At 40.8% G+C, this 24,198-nt stretch overlaps 1 protein-coding gene across 5 annotated transcripts in view; it reads left to right on the top strand.

Moving 5' to 3' along the window:
- Positions 1 to 3,201: 3,201 nt before the first annotated feature.
- Positions 3,202 to 24,198, top strand: part of HELZ (helicase with zinc finger) — a 150,435-nt gene continuing 129,438 nt past the window's right edge. For 2 of the 5 annotated variants that reach the window (XM_087710229.1, XM_087710227.1), the window contains exon 1: positions 18,342 to 18,396. In XM_087710229.1, the coding sequence (XP_087566355.1) occupies positions 18,391 to 18,396 (6 nt within the window). In that variant the 5' untranslated portion in view covers positions 18,342 to 18,390. Of the gene's footprint in view, positions 3,259 to 18,341; positions 18,397 to 24,198 lie in introns of those variants that run through there. The other 3 variants (XM_087710230.1, XM_087710228.1, XM_087710231.1) reach the window with 2 other exon arrangements.

Genomic DNA, 24,198 nt, shown 5'->3' with positions numbered 1-24,198 from the left:
AAATAGGAAAGAACAACAACCCACATCTAAGTCAGGCTCCGGATGGCATGATGACTTAACTGCTATTTCCAATTTACATGAATCAGTCGCAAAATGGTTGCAATTTCTAGCCAGTCCAAATTTCTCAGAATTGATTACATTTTGGAAAAATAATTTTATGTATTAATAATTGTATGAATGCGCACATCTATAGTTGTTCCTATTAGGCAAGGGAGGTCAAGATAGTTTTTGAGCGTTTCTGCAACCACTTTTTGATCGGTAGGCAGTTAATTGGAACCCATTGACCCTTTATGCCCAGATGCAGGTGGTCCTTGACTTATGACCACAATTAAGCCCAAAATTTGTGTTGCTGAACGAGACATTTGTTAAGTGAGTTTTGCTCCACTTTACAACCTTTCTTGCCTCAGTTAAGTGAATCATTGCAATTGATAAGTTAGTAAACCAGTTGTTAAGTGAATCTGGCTTCCCCATTGACTTTGCTTGTCAGAAGATCACAAAAAGCAATCACATGACCATGGGACCCTGCAACCATCATAAATATGAACCAGCTGCCAAGGCTTCAAATGTTGACCATATGCAAAGATTGTTAACTGTGAATAATGATCACAAGTCACTTTTTTTAGGGCCCTTCTAACTTTGAACGGTCACTAAATGAACGGTTGCGAGTCGAGAACTACCTGTATTTGCTACTTAGCTTTATTATTTGATATACCACTTGATGAAAACTCATTTTAGTACCATCAACTAGAACTACTTTTAACTCCTAGGTGCACCACAGTGCCATACACATTTATGAATGGGGGGGGGGGGAAGAAACCCACATCTAAGTCAAGCTCTGGATGGCAGGATGACTTAACTGCGATTTCCAATGTTATATGAATCCATTGCAAGATGGCTGCAAATTCTAGTCAGCCCAAATTTCTCAAAATTGATTACATTTTGGAAAAATAATGTTATGTATTAATAATGTTATGAATGCACACCTCTCTATTTGTCCCTATTATGCAAGGAAGGTCAAGATCGATTTGGAGAGCCTTCGCAAACCACTTTTTTCTCACTAGGCTGCTCAGGAGTCGATTGGAAACTAACCTTTTCTTCCCAAACATTAACGCCAAAATGGTGGTTTTCAAAACCGGGGTAGAAAGCACCGATTCCCGAGGCTACCATCTTGCCTTCCACCCTCTCTTTTAATTTTCACTGCTCCGGGCCCAAACCAAAATCTTGAATAGAACTGGAAGGGATCTTGGAGGACTTCTAGTCCAGCCATCCTGCTCAAGCAGGAGATACTATACCATTTCAGAGAAGTGACTGTCTTAGTCTCTTCTTAAAACTGGTTCCACCACAAAACCGCGCCCGACTAAACCGTGCCCGACTAACCGCGTCGCTGACATCAACAGGGCGACAACAGCGTGGAGACAGAAGCACGCTGTAAACCCTAAACCTAAAATTAACCCCTAAACCTAACCCCCCTAAACCTAACCCTTAACCTAACCCTAATCCTAACCCTTAACTTAACCCTAAACCTAACCCTTAACCTAACCCTAAAGCTAACCCTTACCTTAAGTTGAATCGGCTTGCTTTCAAAGCACTATTTAAAGCGCCCTTCTTTCTCCGCGCTGGCTGTTGTCGCCCTGTTGATGACGTTAGCGACGCGGTTTAGTCAGGCGCGGTTTTGACGGGTCACGCTTAAAACCTCCAATAATGGAGCATCCACAACTTCTGAAGACAAGCTGTTCCACTGGTTAATTATCCTCACTCAGGGAGTTTCTCCTTAATTCCAAGTTGCTTCTCTCCTTGATTAGTTTCAACCCATTGCTTCTTGTCCTGCCCTCAGGTGCTTTGGGGAATAGTTTGACCCTTTTTTGAGGCAGCCCCTCCAATTACTGAAACACTGCTATCATGTCCCCCCTAGGGCTGCTTTTCTCTAAACTGGCCATATCTAATTCCTGAAACATTCTTCATATGGTTTAGTCTCCAGGCCTTTCATCATCATTGAGCCTACCAACCATTTTGCCTTCCTTCCACCCTCTCCCTTTTAATCCCCACTGCTCGGAGGGGGTGGGGGCGAAAAACCACCCAATCTTGAATAGAATAGAGCTGGAAAGGGCGTTGAAGGTGTTCTATTCCAGCCATCCTGCTCAAACAGGAGATCCTATTGTCAGCGTTCCAAATAACATCCAAAATTAAATCATAGTCCAAAGCAAATTATTGCTCAAAGATCCAATTTATTAAGAGTCTCATGTTGGCACATCTGTGAAAACCCAAATCTGAAAGCATCCCGGTTTTCCCCACCCAGTTGAAAGTTCAGGATCTTGCTTCCACACCCACAAGTCCATCACATGGTTCAATCTTCCACTGCCATGCTGGCAGTTCCACCCATTCAGTTCCGCTCAGGTGCAGAGACAAAGGCAAAGGATGAATCCTAGAAAGGAATTTTATTTTGACAACATCACATTCTACTCCTTACTATTCCCCCTCCCAATTCCCCACTAATGAAACAGCATAGTAAAATAAGTGTGTGTGTGGCAGGCCAAAGATCCAGAAAGGAATATGACTGCAGGCCTGACACCTATACCATTTCAAAGAAGTGACTGTCTTAGTCTCTTCTTAAAAACCTCTAATGATGGTGCGCCCACAACTTCTGCAGGCAAGCTGTTCCACTGGTTAATTGTCACACTGTTAGGAAGTTTCTCCTTAATTCCAAGTTGCTTCTCTCCTTGATTAGTTTCCATCCACTGTTTCCTGTCCTGCCCTCTGGTCCTTTGGAGAATAATTTGACCTCTTCTTTTTTGTGGCAGGCCCTCCAATACTAGAATACTGCTATCATGTCCTTCTTTTCTCTAGACTGGCCATACCCAATTCCTGAAACCGTTCTTCATATGATTTTACTCTCCAGGCCTTTAATCTTTATTTGAGCCTACCAACCATCTTGCCTTCCTTCCACCCTCTCCCTTTTCATCCCCAACTGCTTGGGGGCGCAAACCACCCGCTCTCCCGCCGCCTTTCCCCCCTCTTTCGCCACAGAGATCCCATCCGCCCGCCACTTTTCCTCCCTCTTAAGTTTTCCCTTCGCTTCCATCTTCAGGCGCGCGCGTGAGGGGAGGGGGGGGAGGGAGGAGGAAAGGGGCGGCGAAGCGCGGGGGGGGGGGGAAGAGGGAGGGGGGAAAGAAGGGGAGGAAAAGAAGATACTTTTTTACCCACAATGCTTTGGGAGGACGTTGACAAGTGGATCCAAGATGGCGTAGAAAGTAATGACAGGTAAGTCAGGACTTCCCTATTCGCTGGCTGGGGAAAAAAAACCGAAAGGACGAAAGGGGGAAAATCTCCGCCGGGGCTGGGAATCGGGGGAAGAAGTCTTCTGAAGCCGCCTGGGAAGCGCGGGGGGTAGGGGGTCCCTCGGGATTAAGGGGGAAAGGCTTCTCCGTCCCCGGCGGAGCGCGACCGGGGCTGGCCGGAGAGGGCCCTGCGCCTGCGGAGGGGCCTGCAGAAGTCGCAGCCCGGGGAGGAGGAGGCGGGTGGCGGCTGGGCTGTTTACGCGGAGGCGCCGCCGGGGTCCTGGGCACGAAACTGTTTCGGTGTGTGTGTGTGTTTGTGTGTCTTGTTTTTGTGTGTGTGTGTGTGTAGAGCGGGGTCGGTCGGTTGCGATGGGAGGCGGATATTCGGGTCCTTCACTAAAAGCAGGCGAGCGATACCTTCAAGGCTTTGGAGGCAAGAGGCGCAAAAACCCACCCTTGGAAGGCTGGTGTGTGTGTGTGTGTGTGTGTGTGTGTATTTTTGATCCCCCCTCCCCCCTTTCTCTCTCTCTCTGAAGCCAAGTCTGAGACTTGCCTCTTACGAGGCTGGCGAAGGAGGAAGCTTTTTACAGGGCGGGCGGTAGGAAAAGCGAAATTCCTCGAGAATCGTCTCTGGGCTTTTGTGAGGCTTAGCAGCAAACCACTCTTTTAACCTTTATAAATGGAAAGATCCCCTTCCCTCTCGCCACCAAGAAGCGGTCACGTAGGTATTTATTACAACCCCCCCCCCCTTTCTATGAAGCAACAACTTCTTGTTCTTGAAGTTGGAATTAAATTATGAGTAGGGAATTTTTTTAATTTATGTTTTTGAGGGTGGGTGGGGGAATCGAACATTTTGGAGAGATTGCTTGAGTTGGGAAGGAAATGCTGGGATTGGTGACCACCGTTTTAGAATTTCTTTTTAGGGTCTTCAACAAGATAATCTGGTAAAGTTAATGTTTAAAGGCAGTTTCAAAAACAGAACATTGGAGTGTGGTTAATTGCAGAGGGAATAAGAAAAGAATGTATCTGTCCGTACATTACAGTTCCTGTTTTTATATTTTGTGTATATAATATCTAATCAATAACTTTTAATATACTTTTATATTTGTGCTTTGATTGAAATATGTGCATATTTATACAGGTATGTGCTTTAATATCAATATATTAAATACGCTGACGAAAATACAAGTGCAAAGAAAATATCTTAAAAATCAGTTTTCTTATTGGAATTTGTCTTTTTGACATGGTTTTAAAATCATATATTTTCACAATATGTAGAGGGATTTTTTTTTTGTACAAGCTTAACTTTTTGTGCAAAGCAATTTATGTAGTAATTAAGTTTCATTAAGATGATATTACAACTTGTAGAGTCAAAGCTTGAAAGAATAGGCATCCATATTACAATCAAATAAGAGGAAATGGCCTTAATATTTGAAACTCAACATCTGTAGTGATATGGTTGATATCGTTTAACTTTTCACTGCAAATATATTGTGTAAACTTTCATGGATCTTAACATAAGTCATCAGATTCATGGATTGATTGAAGCCTGCACTACAGAAACTAAGGATTTAAGCATTATCTTTTCAACTTGTTCAATTATGATTTAAATCAGAAGATTTTTGCAGATTTTTTTACAGCATAAATAAAATAAAAAATACAGATTTATTGAGGCTGCTGTTCACACTTAACTGAAAATACTTAACAATCAATTTAATATTTTGAGTAAAAGTGTTTAGTATAGTGTAATTATTGTTTTGGAAACGATAGCTTGTTTAATTAAAAGGAAATGTAAAGACAGCAAAAAGTATATGTTACATTATTCCATAAGTACAACTTAAATTATAAGAAATCTATGTGCGGAGTATTGTATGTGTGTGTGCACATAATACTTAAAATAAGTATCTTGCAATAGAAGACAGAAAAGGCTTAAAACGTTGGTTATTTTGAAATTTTTCATAATAGGTATAGAATTTTAAGAAGATGTAGGCTTAAATTTTTTTGCAAAAGTTCCAGATTTAAAACTGAGGAGACTAGTAGTGAGTTTATGTTGTGGTAATTGATCTGTTTTCAGATCATTTAGTGCAATACAGCTTTTTTTCTTTGATATTTATAGCTGGTTACCAACCCAAATATCTTCCATAATCTAACATTTGATAATGATTGTACTACTGCTAATATATTTTATAAATCTAAAGCCCTTAACATTTGAAAATCTGGTTGTATAAACAAGATCTTATTTAACATTTTTCTAGACGCAAATTTGTTAAATTTATGGAGAAAACATGCAATAATGCAACAACATATACAGTGAAAGATCTGTCATATAGGTATGGAACTCAAAAGTATCTGGAAGATTATCTGGAAGATGGTATCAGATTGTGGCTGCATATATAATATTGATCTAATTCATATGATTGGTGTAAGGATTTTGAGATAATATGAATCATTCTCATTCATTCATTCATTCATTCATTCATCCATCCATTCATTCATTCATCCATTCATCCATTCATCCATTCATTCATGAGGTTTTTGAACATACACAGAAAAAATATGCAGGTGTTAAATATTTTATTACCTGTTCTTTTCTTCAGCATAAGAAAATGCAGCATAAGAAAATACAGGACCATTTTAACAGATGCCACTTCTGCTATTTATTTAGAGATTTATATCCTGCTTTAGGACCTCGCTCTTCCTTCTCACTCACCCACCTCTGTCATTGCAGTAAGAATGTGAGGTAGGTTCAGTAAGAGTAATCCGACTGCAGTTACTCAATAAACTTACCAGGAAGATCTCTTGTTTGCTTTGCGATAACAATAAGTTCTAAATACATCTCAGAAAAAAAGTAAATGAGGCCCAAACATTTTGTAGTTCAAATATATTTACTTTGAAAGAAATAAAAAGTACTAAGTACTACCAGCTTTTTTTAACTTGGGAATTCCCACAGAGACAATGTGTTTTGTTTACTACAAAGAACAATTTATAAAGAATAATATTTTTTAAGCTCTTTGGTTAGTAATTTCATGGGATTTCTGAGTAAACTAAAGTTATAGTTTTAAATTAACTTACTGCTATGCTCACATGGTTAGATTTGTACATGTCCTAAGTAATATATCACAATTGAGAAACCATAGTATCTAGGTTAAAGCAGGATACTAGGCCAAAATTAAGTCATATTTGAGATCCTCATTGGTAAGAAATAAATCCCAGTATATATATATAGCAAGGAATATTTCTATTTAAGTGTTTCTAGGAATTCTCTTTTTAAAGAAAGGAGTATCTAATATAACTCGGGAAGATTTCCAATTAAAAACAGGCATATGATGGCCACCACTCAGCTTGAATAAAACTTGCCTACCAAATCCCTGTTTGAGATTTAGTAATTAATATATAATATGAAAGATAAGCATTTCCAATGTATAAATTTTTTTAAAGTTCATATTTTTCTAGTTTTAGAAATGTTAAAATGGAATCTAAATAGAGCTGTTTTACTTAAAACATTGTTTTCATCAGTCATGGGAATGATGAATCTATTTTTAAGATTACATATAATATTCCTTAATTCAAGTGATTGGTTGAATCACAAACACATCCGCCCATGGCAAATATTTTACCTGGAAATATTACTAGTGTACAAGTGTATGGGACTTAATTAATCAGGGTCAATTGGGTTATTACTTTTATGAGTTCAGTGAAAAAATGCATTGAGCGGACTGTTGTAAAACCCACATATTTTATATCATTTTTAGCATCTATGTTTCTACAGTTCCTTTCTGACATAAAAATTTGCATGCTGTTGGTGTATGTGCTCATTTTTTACTTATAGGTTTGTACATCCTATATAATTTTTCAGCCAGTGTTTCATTACTGGACATATTTAAGAATTGTAGTTACATACTTTTGCCATGTCTTGTTGTAAATCTATGGAGGAATCTTGACTGTGTACCATAAATCAGGGTTCCCCAACCTTCGGTCTATTCCCTATTGCAGCCTGTTCGGAACCAGACTGTAGAATTGGTAGGTGAGTGTGCGCAACCATCCCCTTCCCCCCCCTACTGGCTACCACCAGTCCGCCAAGCCGGAAAGAAGACCACTACCATAAAGTTCTTTTGTTTATATTGCCTTTAATTGTGTTGCTATGATATTCTTCCTAATATATAATTCTTAATCAGCACCCCAAAATAACAGAAATTCATCTAATATTTTTGGTTGGGAAATATAGCTGTCTTATCGTCAGTGTATTTCTTTTCTCCTATATTGTTTCAGTAACCATAATAAGGGAATAAGAAGAGAAAATATAGTGTTTTTTAAAAAAAAGTATTTACAGTTGTTCACTTTTGTATTTCCAGAGTAACACATAGGAAGTTTTGTTGTAAAATAAAGAGTCAGTAATCCACTTCACCTACATTTGATTAGTGAGTCATGGTATGTCTGCACTTGAAATAATGTTTTAAGAAAAGTCTCAGAAGTGGTATTCCAATTTTAATGTTTTCTTCTAGGATGTTATTACTTGCTGTTTTTTAAGGAAACAATATGTCTAATTGCTGTGCTTCAGTGTTGTTGCTTTAATCACAATTTAAAAGTGTGGATTGTTCAGAGGTTATTTTGACCAGCTCATGGTCCAGATGTTGATTCCAATAGCCTGGACTGATGGTTAATGTATCTTTAGGCAACAGCTATTTTTTTAGGAGTAAAAGCTAAGGATCAGAAGTGGCAGGGAAGAGGTGGTCATATATCATCATCATCACCATCATGTCTGCTCCTTTCTGGAGTTTTGTACTGAAAAGAAACAGCCATAGGAAAAGATTGTTCTCCGTTTTATATTGTGTGGATCTGACTCTCTCAGCCATTTTTTTTAAAAAAAAATGCTGTTTGAAAATAATGATTCAGTTCAGTTCATTTTTATTACAGCTATAAGTCCAGATACAAACAAAATATTGAATAAAAAAGGTACTGTATCCTTCTAGATATATGTATATGTGCTATAAAAGAAAAACAGTAAGTATAATGGAGTCTGAAATAATTAAAAAAATAGTTACTAAAATAAATCCAAATAAAATACTATTATAGCAAGTAATGATATACAAATAGTCTTCAACTTACAACCACAATTGAGCCCAAAATTTATGTTGCTATGCAAGACAATTGTTAAGTGAGTTTTGCCCTATGTTATGATCTTTCTTGCCACAGCTGTTAAATGAACTCCCTGTTTACTTTGCTTGTCAGAAGGTCACAAAAGGTGATCACTTGACCCTGGGATACTGGAACGGTCATAAATACATGCCAAGCATCCAAATTTTGATCATGTAACCATGAGGATACTAACAATGGTTGTAAGCATGAAAAATGATCGTGTCACTTTTTTCAGTGTTGTTACTTCAGATGGTCACTAAATCAATAGTTATAAATCAAGGACTATCTGTATCATACAAAAGGTAAAATAGATCTGAGTGACTTGAGAGATTATTTTCAAGTCCTTGTCTGAGAATAGTGGCATTTCATAACAGTCATACTTTCTACCTGGACATTTCTTCAAGACGCCTGACTCTATTTTGTCTTTTAAAAAAAAAAGACTTATTTAAAAAAAATAATAATTCTAAAAATCCAAAAATTGTTCAGTTGCAGCAGTGGGTTTCACATTTTGTTACCACAGGTTTGCCTCACATGCGCTCGGCCTTCCATGTATGTACTTTACTCTCTCTTGCGTCTTCCGCATATGCACCCGGCCTCAAAAACGTGCCTAAATAGGATGGCATAGAGCCAGGGCGGGTGGGCCCACTTGCGGTTTCCACTACCAGTTTGGGTGAACCAGTTTGAACTGGCTAAATACCACATCTGCTCAGTTGGGATATAGAACATAAGGCGTGGAAAGCCAAAGCCAGTCTTGATTTGCTGTTATATAAGACATGTTTGTTCATTTACTCCCTTAACTATAGTTAATGTGAAACCATATAAAAGAGATCTTAGAATGGTAGGAACAGGGCGTTGGTACTTACCTGATACACCTCTTCTCATAGTGGGGGAGGAGTATCCAGGATGGGTTGACCTTATCCTCTCGTTGATCTGACTGAGTCAGATAAGCTCTTGGTATATCTGACTCTCTCAGCCAGTAACCTCCGTGCCGGGTTATTTGAAATGGGGCAGATCCAGAAAAACTTTGGGGGACTGGAAAGGAACTCCAGTGACAGGCCATGCCTAATGGTGTTCTGTACCCACTTATCAGATGAGGGGCGGTCCCAGCGATCAGCGAAGTACGCCAAGCCCCCCCCCCAATGGGAGGTGAATTGGGTTTAGAATTAGTTTTTGCGGAAGGAGCGCCCCCCCCAGCCTCCTCCTCCGCCCCCTCGAAAGGGCCGCTTCTGCTGCCTGCCTCTGCTGTCTATCTGGGTATCTCTGTCTGGCAGAGAACCCCCCCTGGTACTGCCTGGCACCTGAGTTCATCTGAGCCCCTGGAAGAATCCTGACCCCGGAAGGAGGACCCGAAGTCTTGACCCCGGGAGTAGGATCATCTGGGGTAAGGCGCCGCCCTGAACTGTCCCTTCTTTGGAGCAGTGGGAAGCACCTTCCGCTTGTCCTTGTTCTTGACCAGGTAGGGGTCCAGAGCTGCCCCCAAAAGGGCATCTCCTGTGAAAGGAGCAGATGCCAGGCACCACTTGTGGCGTACATCTGCCTGCCACTGTCTCAGCCACAGCAACGTATGAGATGCAATGGCTGAAGCAATTGCCCTGGAGGCAAACCTGGTTGCGGACAAGGTGGCGTCCGCTGAAAATTGGATGGCTGCCACCAGTTTGTTAATGTCTTGGTGCGCTCTGACCTCGGTGATGGGGATTTGTTGCTGCAGCTCCTGTAGCCAGAGTAAAGAAGACCGGTTAAAGAAAGAGGCGATGGTGGCTGCTTTCACCGCCCAGGCAGCTGCTTGATGCCCCCTTTGGAGGATGAGGTCCGCCTTCCTGTCCTCCAATTTCAGAGCCTCCTCTGGTTCCCCTGGCAGATTAGTGGGGGAATGCAATACTGGATGGAGGGCTGAGATAGCACCCTGGCCATGTCCTGGTCCACATTGAAGAAGGTCTTGTCTGTGGATGTGGGCGTGGATCCCGCTGTGGGATATAGAACATAAGGCGTGGAAAGCCAAAGCCAGTCTTGATTTGCTGTTATATAAGACATGTTTGTTCATTTACTCCCTTAACTATAGTTAATGTGAAACCATATAAAAGAGATCTTAGAATGGTAGGAACAGGGCGTTGGTACTTACCTGATACACCTCTTCTCAACCACAATTGAGCCCAAAATTTATGTTGCTATGCAAGACAATTGTTAAGTGAGTTTTGCCCTATGTTATGATCTTTCTTGCCACAGCTGTTAAATGAACTCCCTGTTTACTTTGCTTGTCAGAAGGTCACAAAAGGTGATCACTTGACCCTGGGATACTGGAACGGTCATAAATACATGCCAAGCATCCAAATTTTGATCATGTAACCATGAGGATACTAACAATGGTTGTAAGCATGAAAAATGATCGTGTCACTTTTTTCAGTGTTGTTACTTCAGATGGTCACTAAATCAATAGTTATAAATCAAGGACTATCTGTATCATACAAAAGGTAAAATAGATCTGAGTGACTTGAGAGATTATTTTCAAGTCCTTGTCTGAGAATAGTGGCATTTCATAACAGTCATACTTTCTACCTGGACATTTCTTCAAGACGCCTGACTCTATTTTGTCTTTTAAAAAAAAAGACTTATTTAAAAAAAATAATAATTCTAAAAATCCAAAAATTGTTCAGTTGCAGCAGTGGGTTTCACATTTTGTTACCACAGGTTTGCCTCACATGCGCTCGGCCTTCCATGTATGTACTTTACTCTCTCTTGCGTCTTCCGCATATGCACCCGGCCTCAAAAACGTGCCTAAATAGGATGGCATAGAGCCAGGGCGGGTGGGCCCACTTGCGGTTTCCACTACCAGTTTGGGTGAACCAGTTTGAACTGGCTAAATACCACATCTGCTCAGTTGGGATATAGAACATAAGGCGTGGAAAGCCAAAGCCAGTCTTGATTTGCTGTTATATAAGACATGTTTGTTCATTTACTCCCTTAACTATAGTTAATGTGAAACCATATAAAAGAGATCTTAGAATGGTAGGAACAGGGCGTTGGTACTTACCTGATACACCTCTTCTCATAGTGGGGGAGGAGTATCCAGGATGGGTTGACCTTATCCTCTCGTTGATCTGACTGAGTCAGATAAGCTCTTGGTATACGCCCCTGGTCCACCAGGCACCGCCAGTTATCGGCGAAGAACTCTATCCGACCCATTGTGCCATCCACTCCAGACCTTTGTTATGGTTTCAAACTTTTTATTGAGTTATAACTTAAACATATTAGTGCATCATAACACATGTTACATTATCATGTCAGGAGGGGTCTGGATACTCCTCCCCCACTATGAGAAGAGGCATATCAGGTAAGTACCAACACTCTTTCTCCATAGTGAGGGGAGGAGTATCCAGGATGGGACATACCAAAGCTAACACGTCCCTAGGGAGGGTAACATACTGAGGGAATATGGCCAAACTAAGCCTGGTGGGGTGTGTCCCCCGCCCCGTGAACCGCCTATAATACCCTGCCACCAAACGAAGCCTCTGCCGAAGCAAAGGTATCCAACTTGTAGTTCCTCATGAAGGGTGAGGGGGAAGACCACGTGGCTGCTCTACATATCTCTGTCAATGACGCCTGCGTGCCTAGGCCGACGTGGTGGCCGCATTTCGTGTGGAGTGTGTTGTGATGGGGCTCGGTGACTGGATGCCCTGAGATTGGTAGGCTGTAGCAATGCAGGTCCTCAACCACCTGCCTATGGTGATGGAGGTCACCCTCTTGCCCAGGGACCCTGGTTGGAATGAGACAAACAGGGCCTCGGACTTTCTATTCGGCCGGGTTCTTCTGAGGTAAATCCTCAGAGCCCTTCTTACGTCTAAGGTGTGCCACTTCCTCTCTAGTGACCGAGAAGGGTCTGGGCAAAAATTGGGCAAAATCAGCTCCTGTGACCTGTGGAAGCATGAACACACCTTAGGTATGAACGAGGGGTCCAATCGCAACACTACTCTGTCCTGGTGAAAAATACAGAGGTCCTCCCTGGTGGACAGAGCCTGCAGTTCTGATATCCGTCTGGTGGATGTGATGGCCACTAGAAACACCACCTTAAGGGTTAAAAACTTTAATGACACTGTTTGCAATGGCTCAAACGGGGCCCCCATCAGAGCATCCAACACCTTGTGCAAGTCCAAGGAGGGTGGCTTTTGGCCAGGTTCACCGAGAACCCATGGTCCCTCAGGATTGTCATAGTGGTGTCTAGATCCCTTAGAGCCCCCTCAAAAGAGGATAACTGTATTAGCAGGTCATCTAAATAACCTTGAATCCTGACCAGGACCTGTCTCAGATGCGCTGCCAGGGCAGCCATTACTTTGATGAAAACTTGTGGGGCGGAAGACAGGCCAAAGGGCAAGGCCCAATATTGGAAGTTATGCCCTAGGTAGCAGAACCTGAGATACCTCCGGTGGTCCCAAATGATTGGAATGTGTAGGTAGGCCTCTGTGAGGTCTATGGAAGTGAGGAAGTCCCCCTGCCTAATCCCCTCCAAGATGGAGTGGAGTGAGTGCATTTTGAACCCTCCTATAATGGATGAAGCGGTTCAGACATTTCAGGTCGAGAATTGCCCTCCAGAATTTCCTTGGGGATTACGAAGAGGATAGAGTAATGTCCCTGACCCTGCTGTCTAGAGCCACTGGCTGGATGCCTCGGATGTCCAGTAGGTGCTGTATGGCCTCCTGCATCAGTAACCTCCGTGCCGGGTTATTTGAAATGGGGCAGATCCAGAAAAACTTTGGGGGACTGGAAAGGAACTCCAGTGACAGGCCATGCCTAATGGTGTTCTGTACCCACTTATCAGATGAGGGGCGGTCCCAGCGATCAGCGAAGTACGCCAAGCCCCCCCCCCCAATGGGAGGTGAATTGGGTTTAGAATTAGTTTTTGCGGAAGGAGCGCCCCCCCCAGCCTCCTCCTCCGCCCCCTCGAAAGGGCCGCTTCTGCTGCCTGCCTCTGCTGTCTATCTGGGTATCTCTGTCTGGCAGAGAACCCCCCCTGGTACTGCCTGGCACCTGAGTTCATCTGAGCCCCTGGAAGAATCCTGACCCCGGAAGGAGGACCCGAAGTCTTGACCCCGGGAGTAGGATCATCTGGGGTAAGGCGCCGCCCTGAACTGTCCCTTCTTTGGAGCAGTGGGAAGCACCTTCCGCTTGTCCTTGTTCTTGACCAGGTAGGGGTCCAGAGCTGCCCCCAAAAGGGCATCTCCTGTGAAAGGAGCAGATGCCAGGCACCACTTGTGGCGTACATCTGCCTGCCACTGTCTCAGCCACAGCAACGTATGAGATGCAATGGCTGAAGCAATTGCCCTGGAGGCAAACCTGGTTGCGGACAAGGTGGCGTCCGCTGAAAATTGGATGGCTGCCACCAGTTTGTTAATGTCTTGGTGCGCTCTGACCTCGGTGATGGGGATTTGTTGCTGCAGCTCCTGTAGCCAGAGTAAAGAAGACCGGTTAAAGAAAGAGGCGATGGTGGCTGCTTTCACCGCCCAGGCAGCTGCTTGATGCCCCCTTTGGAGGATGAGGTCCGCCTTCCTGTCCTCCAATTTCAGAGCCTCCTCTGGTTCCCCTGGCAGATTAGTGGGGGAATGCAATACTGGATGGAGGGCTGAGATAGCACCCTGGCCATGTCCTGGTCCACATTGAAGAAGGTCTTGTCTGTGGATGTGGGCGTGGATCCCGCTGTGGGGGCTGCCCATTGGCGCTTGATCGACTCAAGAAAGGCCTTGGGGGTTGGCACCGTGTCGGTCTCATGGCCTGCTCATCAAAGATGGTTTCTGCAGAGAACCCCTGGTGTTGAGGTGGTGCTTCTGCTGCTTTGTTTCCGAGCCTGATGGCTGCCTTGGCCTTGAACAGAAGTGACTTATACAATGAGGGCTGGAACAACCCAGTGAAGGCTGGCTTCGGAGGAGGCATGCCTTCGTCTTTGGATAGTTTATCCTCCCTAACTTCCCCCTCCTTGCAATCCAGGTCACTATCCCCTTATGATGAGGCTGAGGAACTAGAACTGTCTTCCCCCTGGGTTTCCAGGCCCTCTGGTATCCTAGGAGAGGATGCCACCTGAGGCTGCATTTGTGGCATTTGTACTCTTGTCCCTGGAAATTCTTTCCTTGGGTGAGAAAGAATGGAGATGCTCTCCTACTTTTGGAGTCCAGACCTTAAATTTTATGTGAAAAATAATCAAAGTAACAGACAACAAAAACCAGTTTGGCAGCCAGTAACACGCAACAAAAACCATAGAAAACAGATATTACTTTCCACAATGGAATCTTTTTGCTTCTTTTGGAATTTCAGATTGCATTGTAACTTTATGAAGCATCTATATTCCTGAAGACCTGTTTAAACAGTTCTTAATATAATTAATTAAATGGGATGCAATTAAAGTAATTAAATCAATGCGATGCAATCACTTAATAAAAATATTTTGATTTCAGAATTAATGAATGACACTTTATGTAAAACCTGGGCTGGCAACCATACTGATAAATCTTTGGTCTTATCTACATAATTCCAGTTCTACACATTTCCCCCCTTTTTTGCAGATGTTTCATAACCAAACTCAGCACTGATAATATTACCTTGTTTGGTAATGAAACATATGCAAAAAACCCACCAAGCTGATAGACCATCAAGGATCTCACATCTCAACCCTGAGCTACAAATATCAGTGAAATGGTATATATTGATTAATATTAAATGGAGGTAACTTTCTGTATTAATACTTGCTGTTTTATTAATATAAGAGTGCTTTCTGGTTGCAGAACAGTCTTTGATTAAGCAGAGGCTCCTTGAAGGTGACTCAAATTTTTCAGCACCACCTTTGCGCTCTCAGAGGGCCTTCAGCCTGGCAGAGAGATTTTCAGGGGATTACTAAGGGGCTCACATACTGCAGAGTGTTTGTTCTGTAAGTCTTATTAGCTCCAAGACTACTCTTTTCTGTTTTAGTACAGAAGCCCCTTGATTAATCATCTAACAGATATATCCTAAAGTGATCAAAATCAAATCCTGCTACATATGTTTTCAATGACGCTGTCAGAAACACTTCTCATATTAAAAATAAATTGAACTGGCTGTTACATAATGCCGATTTTAGGTGGTCTTGCCTGTTTATGTAGGTATAATGATTTCTAGCAGGTAAAGTTTAACTGAAAGGAATAATTACAGATGTTCGCATGTCCAAAGATACTAAGCCAGAAATTTGCAGATATATGAAAATAGGTGTTACTCAGTAATTGGTGTGCCTACGATATTTTGTGTGCTGTTGAGATGAAATAGCATAATTCCAAGTCTTTTAGGTACTGGTTGTTTTATGATAAGATATTAGCTTGCAAGCTTCCCAGCTAAATGTATAATCATGGAATAAAAGGGGCTTATATGCTTCATCCTTCATATCCATTAATTCTTAGGTTTGTGGCTGATTACTGCTGCTTTCTGTGATTTGATGATTCTTCTGCATTGTTTCTTGATGGACCATCCATGTTTGGCCCTTTTTATATTGTGCCTGCCAATCATTTTGTTGCTGATTTTGCTTCCAAAGTAGTAAGATGCTCTTCCACCTTAGTGGGATCTTGTGATTAAAACACTCCCCCCCCCATGGTACACTTATTAATTTTTTTAAAAAAATGGATAAAAATGAAATAGTATATAATAACTTTGATTAAATAAAAAAATTAAGAGGAGCTCAGTAGCAATAGCATTTAGACTTATATACCGCTCTACAGTGCTTTACAGCACTCTAAGCAGTTTACATAGCCAACAACTGTGTATTTTCCCCAACAATCTGGGTCCTCATTTTACCCAATGTGGAAGAAAGGTAGGCTGAGTCAACCTTGAGCCTGGTGAGATTTGACTACCAAATTGCAGTCAGCTGGCAGTCAGCAGAAATAATCTGCAGTACTACACTCTAACCACTGTGCCACCTCTGCTCATAAACAGCTGCTTCTCCTTTGCAGTCTTAGTACCTCCCCTAAAATAGTGATGCACAAGTTTATATATGAAGGCTTATTAAACCTTATATGGGAAACTATAATTGTAGAAGTTATGCACTCATTTGGACTGAATTTATATGGAAATTATTGATTTCTTTAGTTGTATAAAAATGGATAGCTCTTCCTCCATTCCATAGAAAGTTTTATTATGGAAGTAGAAGATTTCTGATTACAGCTCTCTACAGGAATACACTTTCAGATGTGTTGGGATCACAACAAAAATATTGGTGACATATGCTGGATTGCATTTTTATTTTTGTTTGTACCATAACAGATTGAATTGCTTTTCTCGGAATAAAAACCTTCCCAATGTTTTATTAGCTCAGACTGTGCTATAAAAATTAAAGCTTGTAATTCAGTTATAGAGCATTCCATGACAAAATAATCTACTTGAAAATTTTCACAAGCCAGAGAAAATACCTACCAGTTATGTCTACACAGAGGTGGGTTGCTCCCGGTTCGGCCTGTATCGGGCGAACCGATAGTAGCAGTGGTGGAAGGCTCCTCCCACCTGCTTGGATGCATGAGAGTGAACTGGTATTAAAAAATTTGGAAACCTACCACTTCTGTACAGCATTATGAATAGTTATACTTTTGGCCAGCAATCCTGATGAATCAGAAGTGGATTATATAGGTTTAACATTATTTGTGTTCTGTTTTGGCACTGTTTTTAAACTTGTATTCCTAGGATGCTTTAGTGTTTTGGAGCTTTTGGGGCAAAGATGGCTTTCAGAGTCAGTAAAGCAATTAAACACTATCTCTGTTTTATGATCCCAAGTATACACAAGAAATTTGTCTGTATAGGTTTCCTGCAGGGTAAATTACGAAGTCACATATATCAAGAAATATTCTGTCTAACAATATAGTGGAATCATGCTATCTGTATATGCTAGTCCCCAGGTTTCATTCTAGAGCTCTTCTTCTTGCCTCTTTGAATCAACTGCTGTGTAACTGCTCAGTTTTGAGGGTTTCTGCCTTTTGTCCCTTGTTTACAATATGGCTGTTTCAAGCATGAGAATCAGAGATTCCTGCCTCACTGGCTTCAATTCTTATACCATCTCTCCTTTTCTTGACTGAGCAATCATATAGTAGCAAGTTGCAACTAGTTTAATAATGGGATTGTAATTCAGACAACGAACACGACAGTCGTACACTCAGCTTAAACACTCAGGCACAAACTCCAGGGAAGATGAGATCTTGTCTGGTAGCCAGGGTACTGTACCAACCATGCCAATGCAGCTTAAAGCAGAGAATCCAGGGGGGGGGGGGAAATCCCCAGAGGTTTACAGTCCAGAACTGTAGCTACAACAATCAAGAGTTAAAAGATTGGCAATTAATGGGAAGCAGGCCCCAATAAAAGGGGTGAGGTGGGGCAGAGAAACAAGACTGTTCCGTATCAGCCAAAGATTCAAACACAAAGGAATTCCACAAGCCAGTTTGAGTCATAAACATTGATAAGAGAGTAAAGATTCAGGAATGTAGGTCTCATTTTGGGGACTTGTTAACTGAGGTCCTGGTAACTACTGCTAAGTAGCTCCAGCTACAAAAATCTTCAAAAATCAGCATTGCTGGAAGTTATTGAGCTGGGAGATCAGTCAGAAAATGTATGGAAATGTTTCAAATAGGATTGCTGAAGGATTTCCCACAATTTTTTCATTTTTGAACAGCTCTTGCCAAAGAATCAGATGCTCCAGAAGGCTCTTTCTGTGTTGGTAATCCAAAATGAAGCAGTTGATTCTTGAGAAAGTGTAAATTGTTCCATATAGTAGAAGATAATATGGCTGTCAAACATTTTTCCCGGCCTACTGATTACTGGTAATGATCTTCCCCAGCTCTTTAAGCCATGTTGGTATAATGTAAGAATCTAAGGTAATCCCATCAGAATGACTTGCTTTTACCGTGTATTAATTTTACAGTGGACAACATATTCGAGAATATTCTTCAATATTTAAAAGTTCCTCTGGAGGCAAGCTCATTGGAAAGGTTCCATGAAGGTAGAATTCATTTTAAAATGTTACATGTTCTTGCAATTTTAAAGTTGATTGAATACAGTAATTTGTTTAAGCATTTCTTTTGTATTATCTGGTTACTGAATGAAGTGGCACTGCCCATTTCACAGTTTTACAATTTAATATTTATATTATTGTATATCCCTTTCCTTCAGAAGCAGACCTGGATTCTTTTTTTTAAAATACCCTGTGAGTGTTTCTTTTTTTACTTGAAATGCTTTTCTAAATTAATTTTTAGAGTTTGGGATTTTAAATCAAAGAATAAATTTGTTGAAAACAAATATGATGGCTTTAGAATGTGCCTTTTAAATATTAATTCAATTTGAAAACATTTGTATCCAGTTTTATCTTGAAGAACTTCTTTTAGGCAGCTTGTAGGATAATAAAATCATTTGTCATAGGAATGTCATGACGTAAATATACAAAGAGAAAATCTCTATCCCTGTAGGAGGAGGAGTGGCAGAACCTGAAGTGTAGTCAAAAGAGGGATCAGCCTAGAATCTCTATGTAGCCTCAAGCGAACTATGTCCAACCTCCCTTTAATTAAATGGACGCTTTTCTAACTCCAAGCTGATGCTAATGATTAATTGAGAAGATTCCTGTGCATAGGCAGAATTAGCTATAAATCAGTTTTAACTGGACCTTTATTTGCGGACTTGATCTTTCGAGCCTGACAATCCCCTCCCCCTCCCAAAAGCAATCATAACATTCAGAGAGTGATATACTTTCTTTTAAAATATGATACTTTTCAGGATAATGAAGAGTAAAATTGGCCTTTTATGAATGGGAGCTCTAGAAGAAATGACCTATTTGTCCTGCTCTTCCAGGCCAACCTGAAACATTTTGTAAAGGTGTGGCAAAATTATGTTTGTGCGCGCACCATAATTCAGTGCTCCTCAAGCACCTGCGCATGTGCGTACAACCCCCCATCCCTCACATATGCGCACAACCCCCCCACATGCAGGAGGGGGGGAGTTTTCACCCTCTCCAGGCTCCCGAGACTTTCCTGAAGTCTGGAGAGGGTGAAAAACGGGCTCAATGGGCCAACTGTAACTTCAGAAACAAACTTCTGGTTGGCTCATTGGCCTGTTTTTCACCTCCCCAGGCTTCAGGAAAGCCTCTGGAGCCTGGGGAGGGTGAAAATAGCTTCCCCCGGCCCTCCAGAAGGCCGAAAATCATGTATGCGTCGGAGCTGATGGCGTGCCATAGATTCACCATCACAGTGCTAGGGAGACATATGAAAAGAATTGACATCAAACACTAGGCTGGTTGATACAGAAGGCTGCACTTGCTCAAATATCTTGATTTCAGAGGCATCTGCAGAAAGGAAAGAAACAGGACGTTGGAGGTCATCATAGGACCATCTAGGCCCCTCCCCCTTGGTATATGTATCAATATCAACACATATACAAATGTCATCTTGACTGTTTTTTTTAATCTTTCCCTTCAGAGTGCTTAAGCCTTTACATATTTTCAGCAGGACTTTGTGCCCCACACCAATTTGGAAACTTATAATTGTTTCAAGAATAAAATGCTCTTAAAAACTACTTCATCCAGTGCATCCTGTATTCAATGTTCTGGAGGTCATCCATAAATTAATCAAATTAGTCTTGATCCTTTAATGCTGGTTTGAAATGAAAAAAAATCAGAATAACTTAGAGTTAAAGAGCTTCAAAAAGTTTAGAGATTAGGCAGAAATGCTATATTGTGATGGCAACTGTCTGCCTTAATATTTTGATCAGCGTTCCCAATGTCTTTGGGGCACTGGAATTATTTGAAATTTTAAAAGAATTTTATGGAAATGCAAAACACTGACATTTTTGTATATTAATCAAACACCTTTCATGTATTTTTTAAGCTGTGTCAGAGGAACCAATGGAAATGCAAGTTATGCTTGAGGCTAATGCTTTGCGGCATGTTAGAATCCCATTCTGTGAATGGGATGGGTGGGTGTATTAAATGACTATAAAATCTTTTACAACTTTTTGCATCTGTGTTGTGCCTTCTTTCAACAAAGCATATAGACCCTTCCACATGCCACCTTGTATGAAATGTAGGTGGCTATTAGTAGTAGAATTGTTTCCATCACATACACCCCCCTTTTTTTGTTAGAGAGTTGAAGGGGTTTCTTAAAGCAAGCTATAGGAGGAGATGGAGAATGGAGTGGAGGAGAACTTCCATCACAGTATATAACTGTTGGACAAGAAGTGTTGAATATGCTAGCATGAGGTTTTTCAAACCATGCTCTTTTTGTGCAAGAACGTTGATAATTTTTTAAAAAAGCAAACAATGTCTTTGCCAGCAAATATTGTGTCTTCATGGGAGAGATCATGCAATAGAGAGAAATGTATCTGTTCTTTTATGTCAGTGATAACATACTTGTTTACCAGTTGAATACACTGCTGGAAGGTGGAAATCAGAAGACTTCCAGGACATTTCCCTTTTTATCTAAAGTTACAGAGTGTGGCAAAAACTGAAATGGAATTGTGAAAGGAAATGGGTTTCATAGAATCCAGTCGAAGCCTGGAGTGTATGGCTAAGTCAGGTTACATTACTCTGTTATCCAGAAAAGCATTATTAATGTTAGTTACACTAATGAAAGCAAGTGCTCGAAGGCTGAGAGATAGTAACTAACTTTTTTGTTTCCCTGGTTGTGCCTAAATAGCTGGTTTTTCTGCTCATTTCATTCATTCTTCCAGTACATTCTAATTTGTCTCTGATAAATGGAAATTTTCATTTTTATTATATGCTTAAACAGATTGGCTTAGGGAGTAATTAATTTGATAATTAGTGCAGACCCACCTTTATTAGTTTTATGAACAACTCAAATACGCATGTATCTAATACTGCTTCCTCCTCCTGTTTTCCTCACAACCACCCTGTCAGGTGAGTTGGGCTGACAGTGACCATCTGTAGCTCAAAGTCACCCAGCTGGCTTTCATGGCTAAAGTGGGATTAGAACTGGTTTCTAATCTGGTGCCTTAACCACTAAATCATATAACATATATGACAAATAAATACTGTGCAGGTTATATGACAGTATATATGCAGTGGCATGTGAAAAAGACCTTGAGAATCAGGACAAGAAAATGCTGTCTAGGTCAGATAGAAGAGGACATCGCTCATAGCTGCATAATGGGCAGCGGAAGAGACTCCGAATGGACCCTCCATAGCTCCTCAGGCTGTTATGGAGATCCTGGGAGACTTACTTTCAAACTTGTAAGATTTTGTTAATATACTGTAGCTTTACAATAAAGGAGCGTTAGCCCATCTGGTCGTGCTTCCTGTCTGTTTTACCTGGAAAATATATAACAATATGTGTCTTATTTGGACAATATATGTCTAAGATTACATTCTTATTCTTAATGTGTTATCTTAAAACATTGTACTACTTTATTAAGGTCCATGCCAGTGTTTCCATTAAATATCAAAGTTGTGTGTGACATAATAAGCATTTTAATTTCTAGTATTTTATTTCCCCCCTCCCCCAGTTTTTACGATTATATCACTATGAATTATGTAGGTAGTACAATATGTTTCAAAACCATAAAGCCTTCAACCATGAAATACTGAGATTTGTAAAATAACTAACAAAATCGCTGGGTTGTGCTCCTTCTAAGCATTTTTTGTGGGATAAATATTGTACTCTTGAAAGACATATTATTTTATTAGACATTGCAATACAAAATGCCCTTGCATTTTAAATAAAAGATAAATACATTGTAGAGATGGTGACAAAAGTATCAGAAACTCCCTTTTTTCCTATTCATTATTTTATTTATTAATTTTATTGCTTAAGTCTGCATAAACACTCTTAACTTCTAACTCCTTTCAAAGAAAGGGGTAAAATGTTAATTAGATTTATCACATTTTGCATATAATGTGCTGCTATCTGGCCCACAATTAACTTACAGATCTATTTTTATTTCTGTTTTGCATTGTATGCATTCTAGTGAAATTATTTAGATGTTTAAGTATACTTTGAAACAGTCTCTGTCACCCCCCCCCCTAGAATGTTTGTGCACTAAAACAAGGTGGGGTGAGGAATGTTAATAGACCATTGATGTCAATTTTCCAGAAATATCCTAATATAAATTCTGTAGTTTTCAGTTAATTAATTTGCATTAAAGAGACTAAAGAGGCAATTCTTTGAATTATTTTTAAAATGTTCTTGATAGTATGCCTAAAATTGCCTAGAAGGAGCAAATATTTTTTTCGGTAGAATAGCCAAAAACCATACCATATAAAACAAAATTGGTGCAATATATACCAACAGCCCTGTCTTTGCAGGGAAAAATAGGTGTGCACGTAAAAATGCAAGTAGAAAAATAGGAACCACCTTGGTGGGAAAGTAACAGCGTTCTGTGTGCCTTTGGCGTTTAGTCATACCAGCCACATGACCACAGAAAATGTTTTCAGACAGTGCTGACTCTTCGGCTTTGAAAAGGAGATGAGTACCGCCCCCTAGAGTTTGGAATGACTAGTATTTGTATGAGGGGAAGCTTTACTTTTACTTTTATAGGTGTGAGAGTAAGCAGTCCTGCTAGTGACTTTGGCCTAAGCTCAGTAAAACTTTGCATATTAAAGTAAGTATATTTGGGATTCAAAAAACTATAGCAACTGATACAGTAGTTTCAGTACAAGATTGATACGATAATTCCAAATGGTACCACTCACTATCAATATCACTTAGACTTATATATGCTTCACAGTGCTTTGCTGCCCTTTCTAAGTGGTTTACAGAGTTGGCCTACTGCCACTAAAAACTGGGTCCTCATTTTACTACCTCGGAAGAATGGAAGGCTGAGTCAACCTTGAGCCAGTGAGAATCGAACTGCTGGCAGTCAGTAGAAGTAGCCTGCAATACCGTATTCTAACCACTGCGCCACCATGGCTCACCACACCACCTAGGCTGCCATATTGTGGGCTAGTTGCAGTTTCCAGTATGTCATTCACGACTGTCTCACAAGGAGCACCTTGCAAAAATTGAACCTTGAGATGATCAGTTCATCAACAACTAGTACCAGGTTCTTTGTGGATAGACACAGCTGGTTTAGAGGCTGAAGGTAATTTTTTAAAAAAAACTTTCCCTGCAACAGATCTTATGAAGCTGTTTAGTCTTAATGCTAGTCCTAGGAGGACCCTCAGACTGCAAATCAGTTACTTAAGGTAGAGTCTGGGTCCATTTTTTAGACTATAATTCTGACTTCAAAACAGAAGTCATTTGGGCAACTGGCTTCAAAACAAAATGATCCTTCTCAGCAGATTCATGTTAGTATTAAGCAATACAAACTCGTGGGACCCCTACGGATCTTTTTGATTATGGCAGATGCAAATCCAATAAAGAAATCAGTAAAACCCCAAGGGGCCAAGCAGGTATCTCCCAGTCAAGAAATTTAGGAATATTAAAACAATTGCCCTCTTCCTCTCTGTCTTCCAATAGAGGCCATCCATCTAACTATACTTTCATGGTCATTTCTTTACCAAGTCTGGATCTAAACCCTAACTGCAAATGATGTATGTAGGTGCAATTTGAAAGGAAGCACATCATTTATTCTGTGACGGCCAAAGTTGTTCAAACCCCTACAAACCCCTAACCCCTTAACCTATGATCATAATTGAGTCAAATTTCCATTGCTCAGCAAGACAGTTGTTAAGTGAATCATGTCCCATTTTACGACCCTTTTTGCCATGAGACAAAGTTTGAGTGTGTGGCTGTGGGGAAGCCGCAGTGATCTTAAGTATGAAAACTGGTCATAGGTCACTTTTTTCAGTGTCATTGTAACT

Source organism: Thamnophis sirtalis, unplaced genomic scaffold (genome assembly GCF_051295495.1).
Source record: "Thamnophis sirtalis isolate CommonGarterSnake01/CBP01778 unplaced genomic scaffold, rThaSir2_p1.2 scaffold_3, whole genome shotgun sequence".
Classification (NCBI taxonomy): Eukaryota; Metazoa; Chordata; class Lepidosauria; order Squamata; family Natricidae; genus Thamnophis; species Thamnophis sirtalis.
This window is presented reverse-complemented; position numbering and strand designations above follow the sequence as displayed.